We start from the raw sequence: 15,100 nt of genomic DNA, 5'->3' as shown, positions 1-15,100 counted from the left end.
CTTTGTCCCTATTCCTTTTAGATTTAGCATGCATGCTCTTATAGTAAGTTTTAGTTTATTTAGTTCAACTCAAGAATTAAAATAGAGAATTTTCTACATTTGTGAGTTTTGTATATTACTAAAATATCTAGATGTTTTTTATCAAAGATTAGAAGATTGGTATAAATAAGATTCAAGACAGATTAAATAAGTAGATGCTTTGATTTTAAAAGGTGTATGAAAATTTATTTAATATAGTTCACTGAATTCAGATAATGACCTCTTACGTGTTTATTCTGTTAAGAGATTCAGCAACTCTTGGAAGCATATAGCTGTTAAGAGTTGGCTAATTGGATTTACCGCAGGGTGGAAATAGAACACAAAGATGTTACCTATATCCATAGTCCTATGGAAAAGCAGACAATCATAATATATATCCAGCTTCTCACACAGACCAAGTTTCTCTTGTAACACCTAGATTCCGTTTCTCCCCTGAAATTGTATATAGATGATGAAAACTTTGAATGGGATTTTTAACATCATATTTATCCAGAGGGCATTCTCTGTTTTCAGAAACATAGTTGAGAACTAAGAATCAAAGTAAATGAATTTGAGTTCAGTATTACTTGCCACTGCACATTTATGATGTATAACATGAGGCTTATTAAAGTGGATCTTCCATTTGCTACCTGATGGACATTGGATTAGGCACTCAGCCTGTTTCCTCATCTACAGAATGAGGATGCAAAACCTGGTGATCATGAGGAGTAAATGAAATTGTATATGTGTATTTGCTTTGGAATCCATAAAGCACTATACAAATAAAAAAGACTGTGTTTAGATGAGTTATTCAATTACCAGAAGTAAAGAGCAGTTGCTCAGAACATTGACCTAGCATACATTTATCTTGGCCATCTGACTTCTCAAATTGGGGGAAATAAATGGTGCTAAAATTGAAAAAGCAAAGATTAGTAGAAGACACACTGATAATAATTACTGAGTGTCTCTTTTCTGCCCAGTACTCTACTAGGTACTAACAGAACAAAAAATACTTTTTACACATTAGGAAAACTAAGTATTCTATGACTTGCCCAGGATTTCTGGTTTGTGAAAGGCTAGGCAAGGACAACAACCCATGTCTCCATGTTTAAACATCATCCTCTTTATACTAATCTGTAAATTCTGGCCCTGAAAACTAAGTTTTCAAGATAATCTCGCTGACCTAGCACACCTCATTCTCCAGCACTTCCTCATAGATCTGCACCCAATAATCATATATACTTGTATTTTGGACACTAAAGATTTGTAGGGTTTTTGTTTTGTTTTGTTTTGCTTTTCAAAGATTGTACATTAACATAGTTGTCATCATCATTTTATCATGTAGCATTTTACGGTGTTCGCGGGGAAGGGCCTTGACGTGGCAACACCGCTTCTTAACTAACGCTTCCCCTCTCACACCTAACTTAACTTCCTAACCTCCCTGTTCCCACTGTTCTTTTCTTCACTTCCAGTAGGCTGTCATTAAATTTTCCTTCCCCGTTATCAGTGCCACTGCTTTTTCTTTCCCATGTTCACAGTCTTTTATTTCGAGGGCTGTTTAGTCATCCTAGCTGTGCCATTTTCTCCAGAGCCTTGGGATTCTGTGTTTGGTACCTCTGAGCAGAATATCTAAAAGCATTCTTTTGTATTCCAAGACTTATAGGATGCTCCTTGTTAACAAAACAGAACAAAAAATTGAGCTCAGAATAAAGGGCTTTTTTTTCCAAATAGTGGTTCTGATACATTCTTAATGTTGTCCTAAGAAATGCCTGTGATTTAAGTATGTTGTGTATATTTGTATGTGTCACCACACATTTGATTGGGTACAAGTATCCTTAGAACAACACTTGCTTAAAAGTATGTTTTTGATTAATGAAGAGCTTTGGCATTAACAGCCAGAATGTCCTAACTTAGTAGTGCTGCCAAAATACTTGGGTTGTTGTTTTTTTTTTAATGAGTTATCCATCACACAAAGCATTATACAGCTTGGCATTCAAATACATGGGTCTCTTACCAAAAGATCACTTAAACAATTTCATAGTAAGACGCCATCATGTAATACTTGAAGTGCTGAGACAAGTTTCTGGTGTATGTGTGGAGAGGTTTTTTTGGATGTAAGGGGAGAGAGGCAGGTTGAGGCTAAAATTCCCTAATTATTTTACTCTTCTAAATGTTTCTTATTAAAACGTATTTACCATATTTGTTAGAACCCAGCTGGCCTGTTGATTTTTTTTTTTGTTTTGTTTAATGCCACTTTTCCATTCATTGTTGGATTTGCAAATAAGGAAAACTACTTCTAGGGCCTTTTTAGAAGACAAATTATCTTTTCCTACTGACAGCTAAGAGATCCTCTTTTTTGGTAGTGGTGAGGGTAAGTAAGATTGATGAAGTTGGTACTTTAGGTTATTAGTGATGTATTCTAAAGCCCAGGGTTATGCAATATTTGTTTAATTATGGTGTCACTTTCTATCTTAACTCTGTCTTAATTCTTTGTCCTAAGCAGCTCTTAGGTTTATTAAGATTTTTCTATTCTGTAGTAGAAAGTATTAAGGTAGGAATTGTACATGATGCAATGCTTTGATGTCACACAAGAATAAAGCACAGACATCAGAGTTTTTTTAACCTATAACAAAGTATAATGTGAAAGATAATTTTTAAATTTTAGGAATAGTAATAAGGAGTTCTTTCCGTCCTGGCTTTGGGCTTTACCATTTCATTGTCTTTACATTCCTAAGAGCTTGTATTCCTCTGACCTTTAGCTGTAGCCTCAACTTTGTAAGTAATGGTGATGGTGGTGGTCCAGGGGTTTATCTTAAGGAAAGAGAAATACTGTGATTTTCGGACTTGACTTTACCTGTGATGCATATGAAGAATTCCTGGAAAGAATGAAAACACAGAATTCATGAAGTGTGAGCCTTTACTCCTTGAGTATCTTTAACTTGAACAGTGACATTCCAGATTGTTCTTGTTTTCAGAGTACATCCAAGCCATTATGATGATGGAGGAATCTGTTCAGCATGTTGTCATGACAGCCATTCAGGAGGTATGTTGGAGCTTTATGCTTACTGTTTGTGAGAAATTGAAGGAGCAAACTGGAACTTAAATAGTAGATGTAGAAATTTTAAAAAGAGATTCTCCTCATTTTTTGAGAATTTTTTTCTTTGTACTTACGATAATAGCTTGCCTCGTTTTTATTACAAAAACATTTAAATTTCTCATTTGTATTTAAATCTTAAACATTTGTCTATTGGTATAGATATTCAGTAACTACTACTAATTTTTAAAAATGTCCCAATGAACTAGAAATAGTAGACTAATTCCTAAAGCCATTATAAATATATATCTTAAACCAGCAGTCTACCTCACACTTAGTTATTGGTTTCTTGTTTGGCAGAAAGTGGGTCTTCAACTCCAACCATACCCAAAGCTATTTCTAGTTGAATATACCAAAACTGTAGGGGAGGAAAAATTATCTTTTTCTTTTACCCATTCAAGTTCTCAACTGAGACCTCTGTATCAAAGGACAGATTAACAAGAAAAAGGATACAAATGTATTTAATGTAAGTTTTACATAACATCGAGACCTTCTTAAGGAAATGAAGACCAAAGAAGTGTTTATTTTTTATTTAGTTTTTCAAAGAAGCGTTTAAACCTGAGTACTTTGGTGCTAGGTTTGATGAAGAGTGGAGAATCATGGAAAAATGTGATAGGGCAAATAAGGGTTTGAGTTAAGGGTAGTAACCTGGGGGAAACAGCAAGTCCTGTTGATTCAGAGTCCTTTCAGAATCCCTGTGTCTTCAGAGATAAGGATTCTTCTTTCCTTTGAGTATAGGGAGGGCACCTCTCACATGAGGCTTTTCTGACCTGCTTTCTGTACCTGCTATTTCTCCAATTCCTTCAGCTTGAAGTATTCAGTATGCCAAGGAGCCGTACTTTGGGGTAGCATGTCTTGAACTCCATCAAATGTGAAACATAAAATTATAAAAGTAAAAATAAAATGTAGATTAATAACCAGTTGATCTCAGGATGTGAGAATGTTTTTAATCATAAAAGTGGAAAAAAATAAAAGTGGAACAAACGGGTACTAGAGAACAATATAGGACTTGAACGTGCAACTGACAGAAAAAAATACAACAGACAACATGAAAAATGCTAAGTGCAAATTAAGTAAAGTTGTGTTTTTCAAAAATCTGACCATCTGTCTGTAAATCCAGGAGTTCCCACTACCCCCTCAGGGTTCTGATTCACAGAACTCAGGAATGATGACAGTATCACTATAGAGAAAGAATACAAACCAGAACCAACTCCCCCCACCCCAAAAATTAATACAGTGAGGTCTAGGAGGTCCCAGATGCAAAGTTTCTGTTGTTCCCTCTCCATGGAATTAAGACCTGTCACACTCCCAGCACATTACTGTGTGGCAATTCTAAAGTACTGCCATCAAGGGAGGCTCACCTCAGTTTTCATGTCCAAAGTTTTTACTGGGGTTTCATTATGTAGGTATGATTGATTGTATCAGTGACCATGGGGTTGAACGCAGTTTCCAGCTCTCCTCCCCTGCAGAAGTCAGGCTGATTTTCAAGTGGCTCAAAGACCCAGGCTGATACATGGCTGGTTTTGCTGGCATGGCCAGCCCCCAATTTCAGTTATCCAACTTTTTAGCTTAAACTACCTAGGGGCCCACAAATAACAAAGATAATCTTATCAGTAAGGAAATTCCAGAGATTGAGAGGCTGCTTGCCAATAACAGGACAAAGGCCAGCCAAATTCCTTACTACACAGGACCTTTCAAAAACACAAAGCTTTTAAAAGACGATCAGTTTAGCAGTCAGCTCTGATGGTAGGAAGATAAACTGGTACATCTTTTTAAAAATATTATACTCTTTATATCATATGAGATATTAGGTCATGAGTGTTAAAATATCAAAATGATGATCTCTCAAGCAAGATAGAAATTATTTTGCTCTTAAGTGGTCCTGGATTCTGCTCTATAGTCATCAGGGACCCAGCTTTCTTGTTTCTTATTGTCTGCCATCCTTAATACATGTTTCCTACTTAGTGGTTCAGCTGTGGCTTCTCAAGTTCCAGCTACCACGTTCCATTTCCAGCCGTCAGGAAGGACTGAAGGAAGAGTTATCCACTTCCTCTAAATAAACTTTAAGCAATTCTCATTTATGTTAGCCAGATATTACTCACATAGCCACACAGGGAAACCATGGGAAATGTGATCTTTATTCCAGGTAGTCACAAAGCCAGCCAAAATATGAGGAGTCTGTTACTAAGCAAAAATAGGAAAAAGAATAAGGGGCCACTAACAGTTCTGCCTTACTATAATTGATCCTGTAATTCTGTTTTTAGGAATTTATCCTAAGGAGATCTGAAATACAGAGATACATAGCAGTAATCGTGATAGCAGACATTTATCTTGAACCTACTGTGTGCTAGATAGTGTTGGTACTTATTAAACACATTATGTCTATTAACTCATTTAAAATTCACCACAATTATAATTAATGCTACTAAAATGTAGACTTAAAATTGTTAAAATGGCAAATTTTATGTTCTATATATTTTACCAAAATTTTAAAAAATGAGTAATTGTGATATTTTGAGGTATATGCTGTTATTGTCCCCATTTTATAAAAGGGGAAACTGAAGCATAGACAATGTGAGTAACCTCAAGTTCACACAAAAAGTAGTGGCAGAGTTAGAACTCAGGTTTAAGCAGTCTGAGTTCAGAGCCCACACCCAGAACCATTATGCTATATTGCCTCAAGATTGTTTATTTCAGCATTATTTTCTAGTACTGAAACATTAGAAATAATCAAACTGCCCAGCAATTGGGGCACAGATAAATAAATTACAGTAGAATAATATATTGGCATATTAGGTAACATTAAAGTGTATTTTTGGAAAATATATAACAATATGTGTAAGGCTTATTAGGGAAACAGAGCACATGAGCAATATAATCCCATTTCTTTTAAAAAGAGAAATTAAGATGAGTGAAAATGACAAAATGTTAACCATCTCCAAATGGTTGGATGTTCTGTGCTCTTTTCTGTATTTGCCAATTTTTCTGTAATTACAGGTTTGTAATTACAATCAGGAATATTTTTAAAATTAAAACCTATGACCAAATGATTTTTAATTCTGTGAACCTAGCCCAAGGAATTATTTAGAAAAGCAGACGAAGATTGGGCACAACAGTGTTTATCAAACTATTTTATATAACTTTTTAAAAGTTTATTTAAGTTAATCTCTACTAGATGCAGTGTGGGGCTTGAATTCACAACCCCAAGATCAAGAATCACGTGCTCTTCCGACTGAGCCAGCTAGGCACCTCCAAACTATTTTATATTAATAGAAATATGACAACAGTGTGCATCCACTGGGAAGCAAGTGTTTAAATTAGGGTACCTCCATCTCATGGAATATTTTATAGCTGATACTAACTTGTTTTTAAAAAATTATCTTATGGGGCTCCTGGCTGGCATAGTCAGTTGGGCATCTGACTCTTGGTTTTGTCTCAGGTTGTGATCTAGCATCCTGAGACACGACCTGAGACAAAACCAAGGTGTGTGTGTGTCCCCCCCCACTTGGTGAATCTGTGCTCAGTGTGGAGTCTGCTTAAGACTCCCTCTCCCTCTGTGTCCCCCCACATACACACACGTTCTCAGTCTCTAAAATCAATCAATCAATCTTTTAAAAAAAGAATAAAGTATCTTATGACAAAGGGAAAACAGTTAAAATGTCAAGGGAGGGGCATCTGGGTGGCTCAGTCGGTTAAGCGTCTGCCTTGGGCTCAGGTCATGATCCCAGTGTCCTAGGATCGAGCCCCACATCAGGCTCCCTGCTTGGTGGGGAACCTGCTTCTCTCTCTCTATCAAATAATTAAATAAAATCTTAAAAAGGTTAAAATGTCAAGCGAACAAAGCAATATATTAAGTTGTACATACAATTAGATTTTAAGAATAGATTATATGTCTTTCATATGCATATTCCTTTTGTTCATTTAGAACATACCATCAAGCACCTAATATACACCAAGAGCTGGTAGTAGGCATTCAGGATATAATTATGAAAAAGACAGACATGGTCTCTTGCCTCCACAAAGTCTAAATCTTATCGGAGAAATGGCTAACCAAGCAATTCACATACATTCAAAACATTCAAAATGAAGAGTACGATAATGGGAAAAATATTAGGAGTACCTCAAAAGAGTAGCTAAGTCATTTTGGGGACTTAAGGGAAGGCTTCTCAGAGAAGGTGGCATCTTGACTGAGCATGGAAGGATGAGATGAGGTAAGGAAAGGGCAAAAATTGTTCTCAAGTCCAGGAGGCAAGAGAAAGCAAGACCTACATGGAATGTTGGATGTTCTGAAAGAAGAATGCCTATAGTAAACACAGTAAGGTAGGAAGTGCTTAGAAATTAAACAAGAGACCTAAAGTCATTAGAATATTGAGCAGTTTCATTAGGATTAGGGAGTTGGGATTTTGGAAATCCGTGAATAGATTTTAAGGAGAAAATACATTAAAGTCTATATTTAAGAAAATCCATATGAAGAGAAGAATGGTTTGGAGGAAAACTGGGCTAGAAAAACAGAGAGCAGTTAAGAGACTTTGGTAATTATCCAGCGAAGAATGATGGAAGCCTGAACTAGGTTATGGCAGTCAGGGTGGAGACAAGTGGACAGATTTGAAAATTATAGGAGCTTGAATCAATAGGCTTGGTGACTAATTGGACTTAGGGGGGAAGGGGGGGTAGCTGGATAGAATAATGGAAGTAAGAAAGGCTTCTGTAAAATGGTAGCCTTTTTTTTTTTAAGGACATTCTATTTATATTTCTTTATCTACTGACATTTATTTACTGTAGTAAAATACACATAACAAAAATTTGCCATTAGTGACATTTAGTATGTTCATAATGTTGTGCAAACATTATCACTATTTTGTTCCAGCACTTTTTCCATCACCAAAAAAGGAAACCCTGTACACCCACTACACAGGCCATTCTCATTTCCTCCTCGCTCCAGCCCATGGCAACCAGTAATCTGCTTCCTGTCTGTATGAATTTCCCCATTCTGGATATTTCATATAAATAGAATCATATGATATGTGGCCTTTTGTGTCTATCTTTGTTCATTTAGCACAATATTTTCAAGGTTATTTTGTAGCATTTATCAATACTTGTTCCTTTTTATGGCTGAATAATCCATGGTATGGGTGTGCAACATTTTGTTTATTCATCAGTTGAGGAACATTTGGCTGTTCCTACTTTTGGCTATTGTGAATAATGCTGCTGTGAATGTTAGTATATGGGTTTTTTGTTTTTGTTTTTTTTTTTAACAGCCGCTATTAATTCTTTTGGGCATGTTGAAATTGAATTTCTCCGTCATATGGTAATTCTATGTTTAACTTTTTGAGGAAGCACCAACTTGTTTTCCACAGATCCTGTAGCATTTTACATTCCTACCAGCAGTGTACTAGGATTCTGTTTTTTCCACCTCTTTGCCAACCCTTGTTAGTGTCCTTTTTTTTTTTTTTTTTTAAAGATCCATTCATTTATTTTAGAGAACACACAAGCAGGAGGGGAAGAGGGAGAGAGAGAAACTCAAGTAGACTGTGCTGAATGTGGAGCCTGATGTGGGGCTCGATCCCATGACCCTTGACATCACAACCTGAGCTGAGGAACCAAGAGTCAGACACTCAACCGACTGCACCACCTAGGCACCTCTGCCCATCTTTTTATAAAAGCCATGCTACTAAAAAAGCTGAGAAGAGATTGGGTCAGGGAGCACAAGTGGAGAGATTAGCCTTCAATGGGAAGAATAGCACTTTTGTTAAAACAAGATTGAAAAAGGAAAAGATGGGCATGAACCTTGCCAATTTTATGGATTAAGACGTGGGAAATTCTTATTTGCAGACAAGGTTTTCTGATGAAGAGTGCAGAGGTTTGAGAAGTAGGAAAGGTTTAGAAAATCTCTAAAAGGAAAAAAAAGACTGCTGACTAGGGAATAATCTCTAAAAGGAGAAAAGAGACTGCTGACTAGGAAAACATAACTGTACTTTTGGGGCAACTTTAAAGGCCCAATTGAAAATGGAAACTATATATTAATAGTGTTTTATGATTTAAATTTTGTTTTGTTTTTTCACTCTCATAGTACTTAGCAGTCTGGTGTATGGCCAGAAGAGATAGGTGGGTGGATTGATTTTAGACTGAGATTTTGCCAGGACAAAGGAAAGGAATAGAGGATAAGAAAATTGAGATATTGACAAAGGTCATCAACATAAAAGACTGAAAAATCTAGGCTAGATAGTAGAAGGCAGTTGGTTAAACAGATGATGAACCCTGGAAGCTAAAGCAGGGGAGGGAAATTCCCAAAAATAAGATGATGATGTTAGCAGAAGAAGGAGGAGTAAATGTGAGCAGGAAAAAACAATAATGTTTACTATAAAGTCTAAGGAGAGTAAAGAAGAAAGTGAATATCAGAATGATGGGTTCTCACTAGAAGGCCAGGAGAAAGGAGGGAGATAAAGGGCTTGGAAACCTCAAATTGAGGAGCACATAAACTAAACGTAATTGAATGAGAGACCAGAGTTGAGAAAAGGTTATATTCAGAGTGTAGGACACCTCGGGTTTTTTGGGTTTTTTTTTAATTTTATTTTTTTAAGATTTATTTATTTATTTATTAGAGAGAGAGAGCATGAGAGGGGGGAAGGGCAGAGGGAGAAGCAGACTCCCTGCCGAACAAGGAGCCCGATGTGGGACTCGATCCCGGGACTCCAGGATCATGACCTGAGCTGAAGGCAGTCGCTTAACAGACTGAGCCACCCAGGCGCCCGGACACCTCAGTTTTTATTCAGAGTTTACTGTGTTATGATGAGGACTTAACTATAACGGTAGGAAAAGGAAAAAGACTGGGAGAAAATGCTCCTAGTCCTTCTGCCACCTGCCTCTGATTAGACCCTGTCTCTCTGAGCCCTCAGAGCCTTTATCACACTACAGTATGCTTGTCTTTCTCACTTGACCTGTGTGTGCTACACCCATGGATGGTACCTTCTTAAATATTTCAAAATTATAAAGGTGATTGCTTGTAGATGGTAGAATAATGGTTTTTTCTTCTTATATTTTTATGAATTGTATATTCTTTACAATGGGATTATTTTTTCAGTTGGAAGAAGTCTTAAAAAAATCTTAAGATTAATATTGTCACAAGAAAAGCATGAACAGGGGCGCCTGGGTGGCTCAGTCGTTAAGTGTCTACCTTCGGCTCGGGTCATGGTCTCAGGGTCCTGGGATCAAGCCCCACATCAAAAAAAAAGAAAGAAAGCCATAAACTTTGAAGCCGGTAGTTTTTTTACTCTTACTGAGATTTTTTTTTTTTCCTAGTTATGCTGAGGGACTTTGAAATCTTCTCATCCCATTAATATAGAGCAGTAATTCTCAAATTTCAGTATGTATCAGAGACCTGGAGGACTTTATTAAGTATGTTGCAGAGCCCTAACCCCACAATTTATGAGTCAGTACATCTGGACTGGGACCCAGTAATTTGCATTTCTGGAGAGTTTCCAAGCAATGCTGATGGTTTGAGAACTTCACTTTGAGAACCACTGATAAGGAGAAAAAAGTACAGCTGAACATAACATTTCAGTTCTTTTTTTTTTTTTTTAAGATTTTATTTATTTGACAGAAAGAGACATAGCGAAAGAGGGAACAGAAGCAGGGGGAGTGGGAGAAGCAGGCCTCCCGCCGAGCAGGGAGCCTGATGCGGGGCTCCATCCCCGGACCCTGGGATCATGAACCGAGCCGAAGGCAGATGCTTAACGACTGAGCCACCCAGGTGCCCCATAACATTTCACTTCTCTCAGAGTGGTCCTGAAGGCTGAAATTACAAGATCTCTCAACAGTGCATCCCCACATTTCTAATTGTACCCCTTTCTTTTGTCCTTCAGACAGAACAAAAGAAAGAAACAGTAGAAAATTGGGACCATTTGAGTCTGCCCCTGATACTTGTCACAATCAGAATTTTATCTCCTTTCCCCCAAACCCTCACACATTATGGATCCTCTCTGCAACACAAGGGTGAGAGAGGCTAAGACGTGTGTGTGTGTGTGTGTTATAAACATCAGCCAGTTCATTTTGGCTAATATTGATGTTGCCCATATTTATTCTTTAGATAGAGTTACTTAAGTGTTGCTGTTTTTTACTGAAAAGTCAGTTTTAAAACATTTAGCCACTTTTTTTTTTAAAGATTTTATTTATTTATTTGACAGCGAGAGCAGGAACACAAGCAGGGGGAGTGGGAGAGGGAGAAGCAGTCTTCCTGCCGAGCAGGGAGCCGGATGCGGGGCTCGATCCCAGGACCCTGGGATCATGACCTGAGCCAACGGTAGACGCTTAATGACTGAGCCATGCAGGCACCCCAGCCACTTTCTAAACTTAAAGATTTGTCTTAATTCTTATGACTGGGCTTACCGTAAAAATGAGCACCAGAATTTAGACCTGTAATTTTAAATGAAGACATTATCCTGGGATGAAATTTCAGACTGAAAAGTTTCACTGTGTAGGACAATGTACCTTTTACATTTGTGTTTTCATTTTAATTTTTATAATTCTGTGGTGGCCAGGTGTTCATGTTGTTGTCTAAGTATATTTTATATGATGTCATTTTTGCCTCATAGTTACAATCTTAATTTAAATCTTAATTTTAGCTGATGAGTAAGGAATCTCCTGTCTCTGCTGGAAACGATGCCTATGTTGACCTTGATCGCCAGGTATCTAATTTTGCATTGTTTTTATCCATTTAGAGATTGAAAAGAATAAACTTCAGATATTAATGAAAAGAATGTTTCAGTTGAATTTGCTTATAGAATGTATTGGTTTATTATTTACTTAAATTCAAGACTTAAGCTACTTTACTAGTGGATATTACACATTTGTAATTAAATTTATAATTTGTAGTTAAAATATTGCATGACCCACTTTAAAATAAATTAACTTTAAGTCATTGTAATTCGTGTTTTCTAGTCGTGATTTTTCTTTTCCATTGGTGATATCTTTCTGTATGCCACATTTAACACAACAGATGCATTCCTGGAAAGTGGCATGCATTTTAATCTTATGATTTACAAAATACCTTTTATTTCACATGAGTCTTCCATTGCATATGTCTCTTCCACCCTTCATCTTTGTGAAGGATTGAACGGTCAGTAGATATTTAAATGTACTGAGGAACCTACTGTATTTCTAAAGGAACTCTGCAGTATATTCTTGCGGGTTTTTTTTTCTTTTAAGATTTTATTTATTTGACAGAGAGACAGCGAGAGGGAATACAAGCAGGGGGAGTGGGAGAGGGAGAAGCAGGCTTCCCGCTGAGCAGGGAGCCCGATGCGGGGCTCGATCCCAAGATCCTGGGATCATGACCTGAGCCAAGGGTAGACTCTTAACGACTGAGCCACCCAGGTGCCCCTATTCTAGCGATTTTAACCAAAAAGTCATTTTGTAATTTTAATTACTGCTTTCCAATAAAATACTGCAACTTAAATTGTCAGTTTCTATATTCCATCTGTCCTGGGACATTGTTCCAAAGTGTGAATAGAAATCTTCGTGTTATCCTCTCTTATTTCTTCCCAGTGGTTTCTAAATGTTTTGTAGGAAAATCTTTGGACATGATAAAATTTTAACCTGAGTTGTAATTTGCTTCCCTTACTTTGTGATATTAGATTTTTTTTTTTTTTTAAGATTTTATTTATTTATTTGACAGAGAGATAGCGAGAGCAGGAACACAAGCAGGGGGAGTGGGAGAGGGAGAAGCAGGCTGAGCAGAGAGCCCGATGCGGGACTCGATCCCAGGACCCTGGGATCATGACCTGAGCCGAAGGCAGACGCTTAACGACTGAGCCACCCAGGCGCCCGTGATATTAGATTTTAAAGTTGTTGCCTTGTATGATTTTTTTTTTGTATCTATTATTACACAGAGGTTTGGTCACATGAAAGGAAAAGCTATTATAATTTTTTATATCAATTTTTTTCTTTTTTAAAATTAAGTAATCAGTTTTAATTAATTTGTTCATGCGTTGCTAACTTAGGGTTTATGGGACACAACTCAGAAATGTTTGGCTTGTGTTGAGAATCAGAATAATAATATTTTTAAAACTGTGTTGTATAAATTAATATAAAGGTTTAATATGACTGAAGAACTTGTGTTGAATTACTTTTAGCTATATATTTCAACAATTGAAACCCTCATCCTCTAGCACATACATATGTTATCAAGGGAAATTTTCTCAGTTATTACAGAATCAACATTACCAAGAATCATGTAGCCCAGATAGGAAAGTGTAAGAAAACTTGATAAGAGGAAAGAACCAGATTCAGAGTACCGAAAAGACAAGACTTAGGACCAGAAGATCTTCAAAGTTAGAAATGGCTGCTTTTGACTCTTCAGAAGAGTTCTTGATTTCTCCCTGCCCCTCAGAAAGAAATGAAAGTGTTTTAATTCTTTATTGTGCCTATGTAATTATTAATTGTTGCTACTTCATATTGAAATGTTTATTGTATCTCTTTATTTCTAACTAGTTGAAGAAAACTACAGAGGAACTAAATGAAGCTTTGTCAGCAAAAGAAGAAATTGCTCAAAGATGCCATGAACTGGATATGCAGGTAAGAGATCTTTTCTGTGTACCACCTATTTGAAATGCACCACTAAAAGCAACACCAAATGTGCTGTGTACTACCATACAGTGTAGTTTGGCTATCATGCAATCCTAATTAAAAAAAGGGGGGAAACAGATTTTTGGTTAAAGATAGTATACACATCAAATATATTAATTTTCTTTCCTTCCTGCATCCCCATTAAATTTATAATAAATGAATGAAAATGGTATAAGGACACAAGAAAAGAAAGGAGGGATATCTGTGCTAGCTTTAGGGAGGGGTGGAGGGAGATTTTTTTTTAAGCCCTCATTTGTAGGGTTTGCCAATATCCATAGTGGATACTCAATTTACATAAAGGCCAGCTTTTTATAGATAAGCCCTAATGTGAAGCTCATGAATGCATAGCTTACAGTTACCCTTGCTTTGACTACTTAATTAAGGAAAATCTGCATTACAAAAGAGAAAAGGAGCAAGATAAATAGGAAAGTAGTCCTAGAGGAAGTGGAGAAATTTGGGGTAGTAGCAGAGATTAATCTTATTAATCTATTTAATACCCTCAGTGAAATTAGTAAAGACACTAAAATCAGAAATCAAACACTAAGTAAATTAAAGATAGAATTGTTGAAGTAAAAAATTTCGCCTTTGCCAAATTATAGAGCTGAAGCAGTTTCTTCACTGTCTAGAGAAGGAAAGCTGTAAGGCACTCTAATTGCAGGGAAGTCAAGAGGAATTGACTAAGGAGAAAGAGAAGCCTGGTAGGTTGGTACAGAAACCAAAAGAGTAAGGTGTCCTGGCAGCCAAGTGAAGAAACTGCTTCAGGGAGGAGGGTGTGATCGGTTGTGTCATATGTTGATTATTCACAGTGACATGGAAGTGTCAGTAGTGATCCTGATGAGCAGTTCTGTGGAATGGTAGGGCCAGTAGCCCAACTAGAATGAGTTCAAGAGAAAGTGGGCAATGGCAAGTGAGAATTAGAAATGGCAGTTAACTTTTGTTTTATAGCTTTATTGAGCTGTAATTAACATATAATAAACTTCATATTTAAGGTATACAATTTTGATGCATGTTGACATATGTATGAATGTGTGAAAACATTACCACAATTAATATAATGAACCCGTCACCTTCATGTTTCCTCATGACTCTTGGTATTCCCCCTCCAGTCCCCAACTCTGCATTTTCACTATAGATTAGTTCATATCTTCTAGAGTTGCATATAAAAAGAGTCATACATTGTATATACTCTTTTTTTTTGTCTGACTTCTTCCATTATTTTGTGATTGATTCATTTTGACAGTATCAGTAGTTCTTTTTCTACTGCCAAATAGTATTCTATTATATGAATATACTAGAATTTTTCCATTCACCTGTTGATGAACATTTGTGTTGTTTCTAGTTTTTCTCTATCACAAACAAAACTGC

The 15,100-nt window shown here is 36.7% G+C and overlaps 1 protein-coding gene across 5 annotated transcripts in view; it reads left to right on the top strand.

Annotated features, from left to right (window-relative positions):
* The window catches only part of HOOK3 (hook microtubule tethering protein 3), a 121,323-nt gene that overhangs the window by 32,317 nt on the left and 73,906 nt on the right, over positions 1-15,100 (top strand). For all 5 annotated transcript variants that reach the window (XM_064585464.1, XM_064585462.1, XM_064585463.1 and 2 more), the window contains exons 6-8: positions 2,994-3,061; positions 11,734-11,796; positions 13,601-13,684. In XM_064585464.1, coding sequence (XP_064441534.1) covers positions 2,994-3,061; positions 11,734-11,796; positions 13,601-13,684 — 215 coding nt within the window. The remainder of the gene's footprint in view (positions 1-2,993; positions 3,062-11,733; positions 11,797-13,600; positions 13,685-15,100) is intronic.

The sequence above is a fragment of the Mirounga angustirostris genome, unplaced genomic scaffold (assembly GCF_029215605.1).
Source record: "Mirounga angustirostris isolate CCGP_5_RB_7025 unplaced genomic scaffold, mMirAng1.0.hap1 SCAF_2, whole genome shotgun sequence".
In the NCBI taxonomy this organism is placed as follows: domain Eukaryota; kingdom Metazoa; phylum Chordata; class Mammalia; order Carnivora; family Phocidae; genus Mirounga; species Mirounga angustirostris.
The sequence above is the reverse complement of the archived record's forward strand: the minus strand, read 5'-3'. Positions and strand labels throughout refer to the sequence as shown.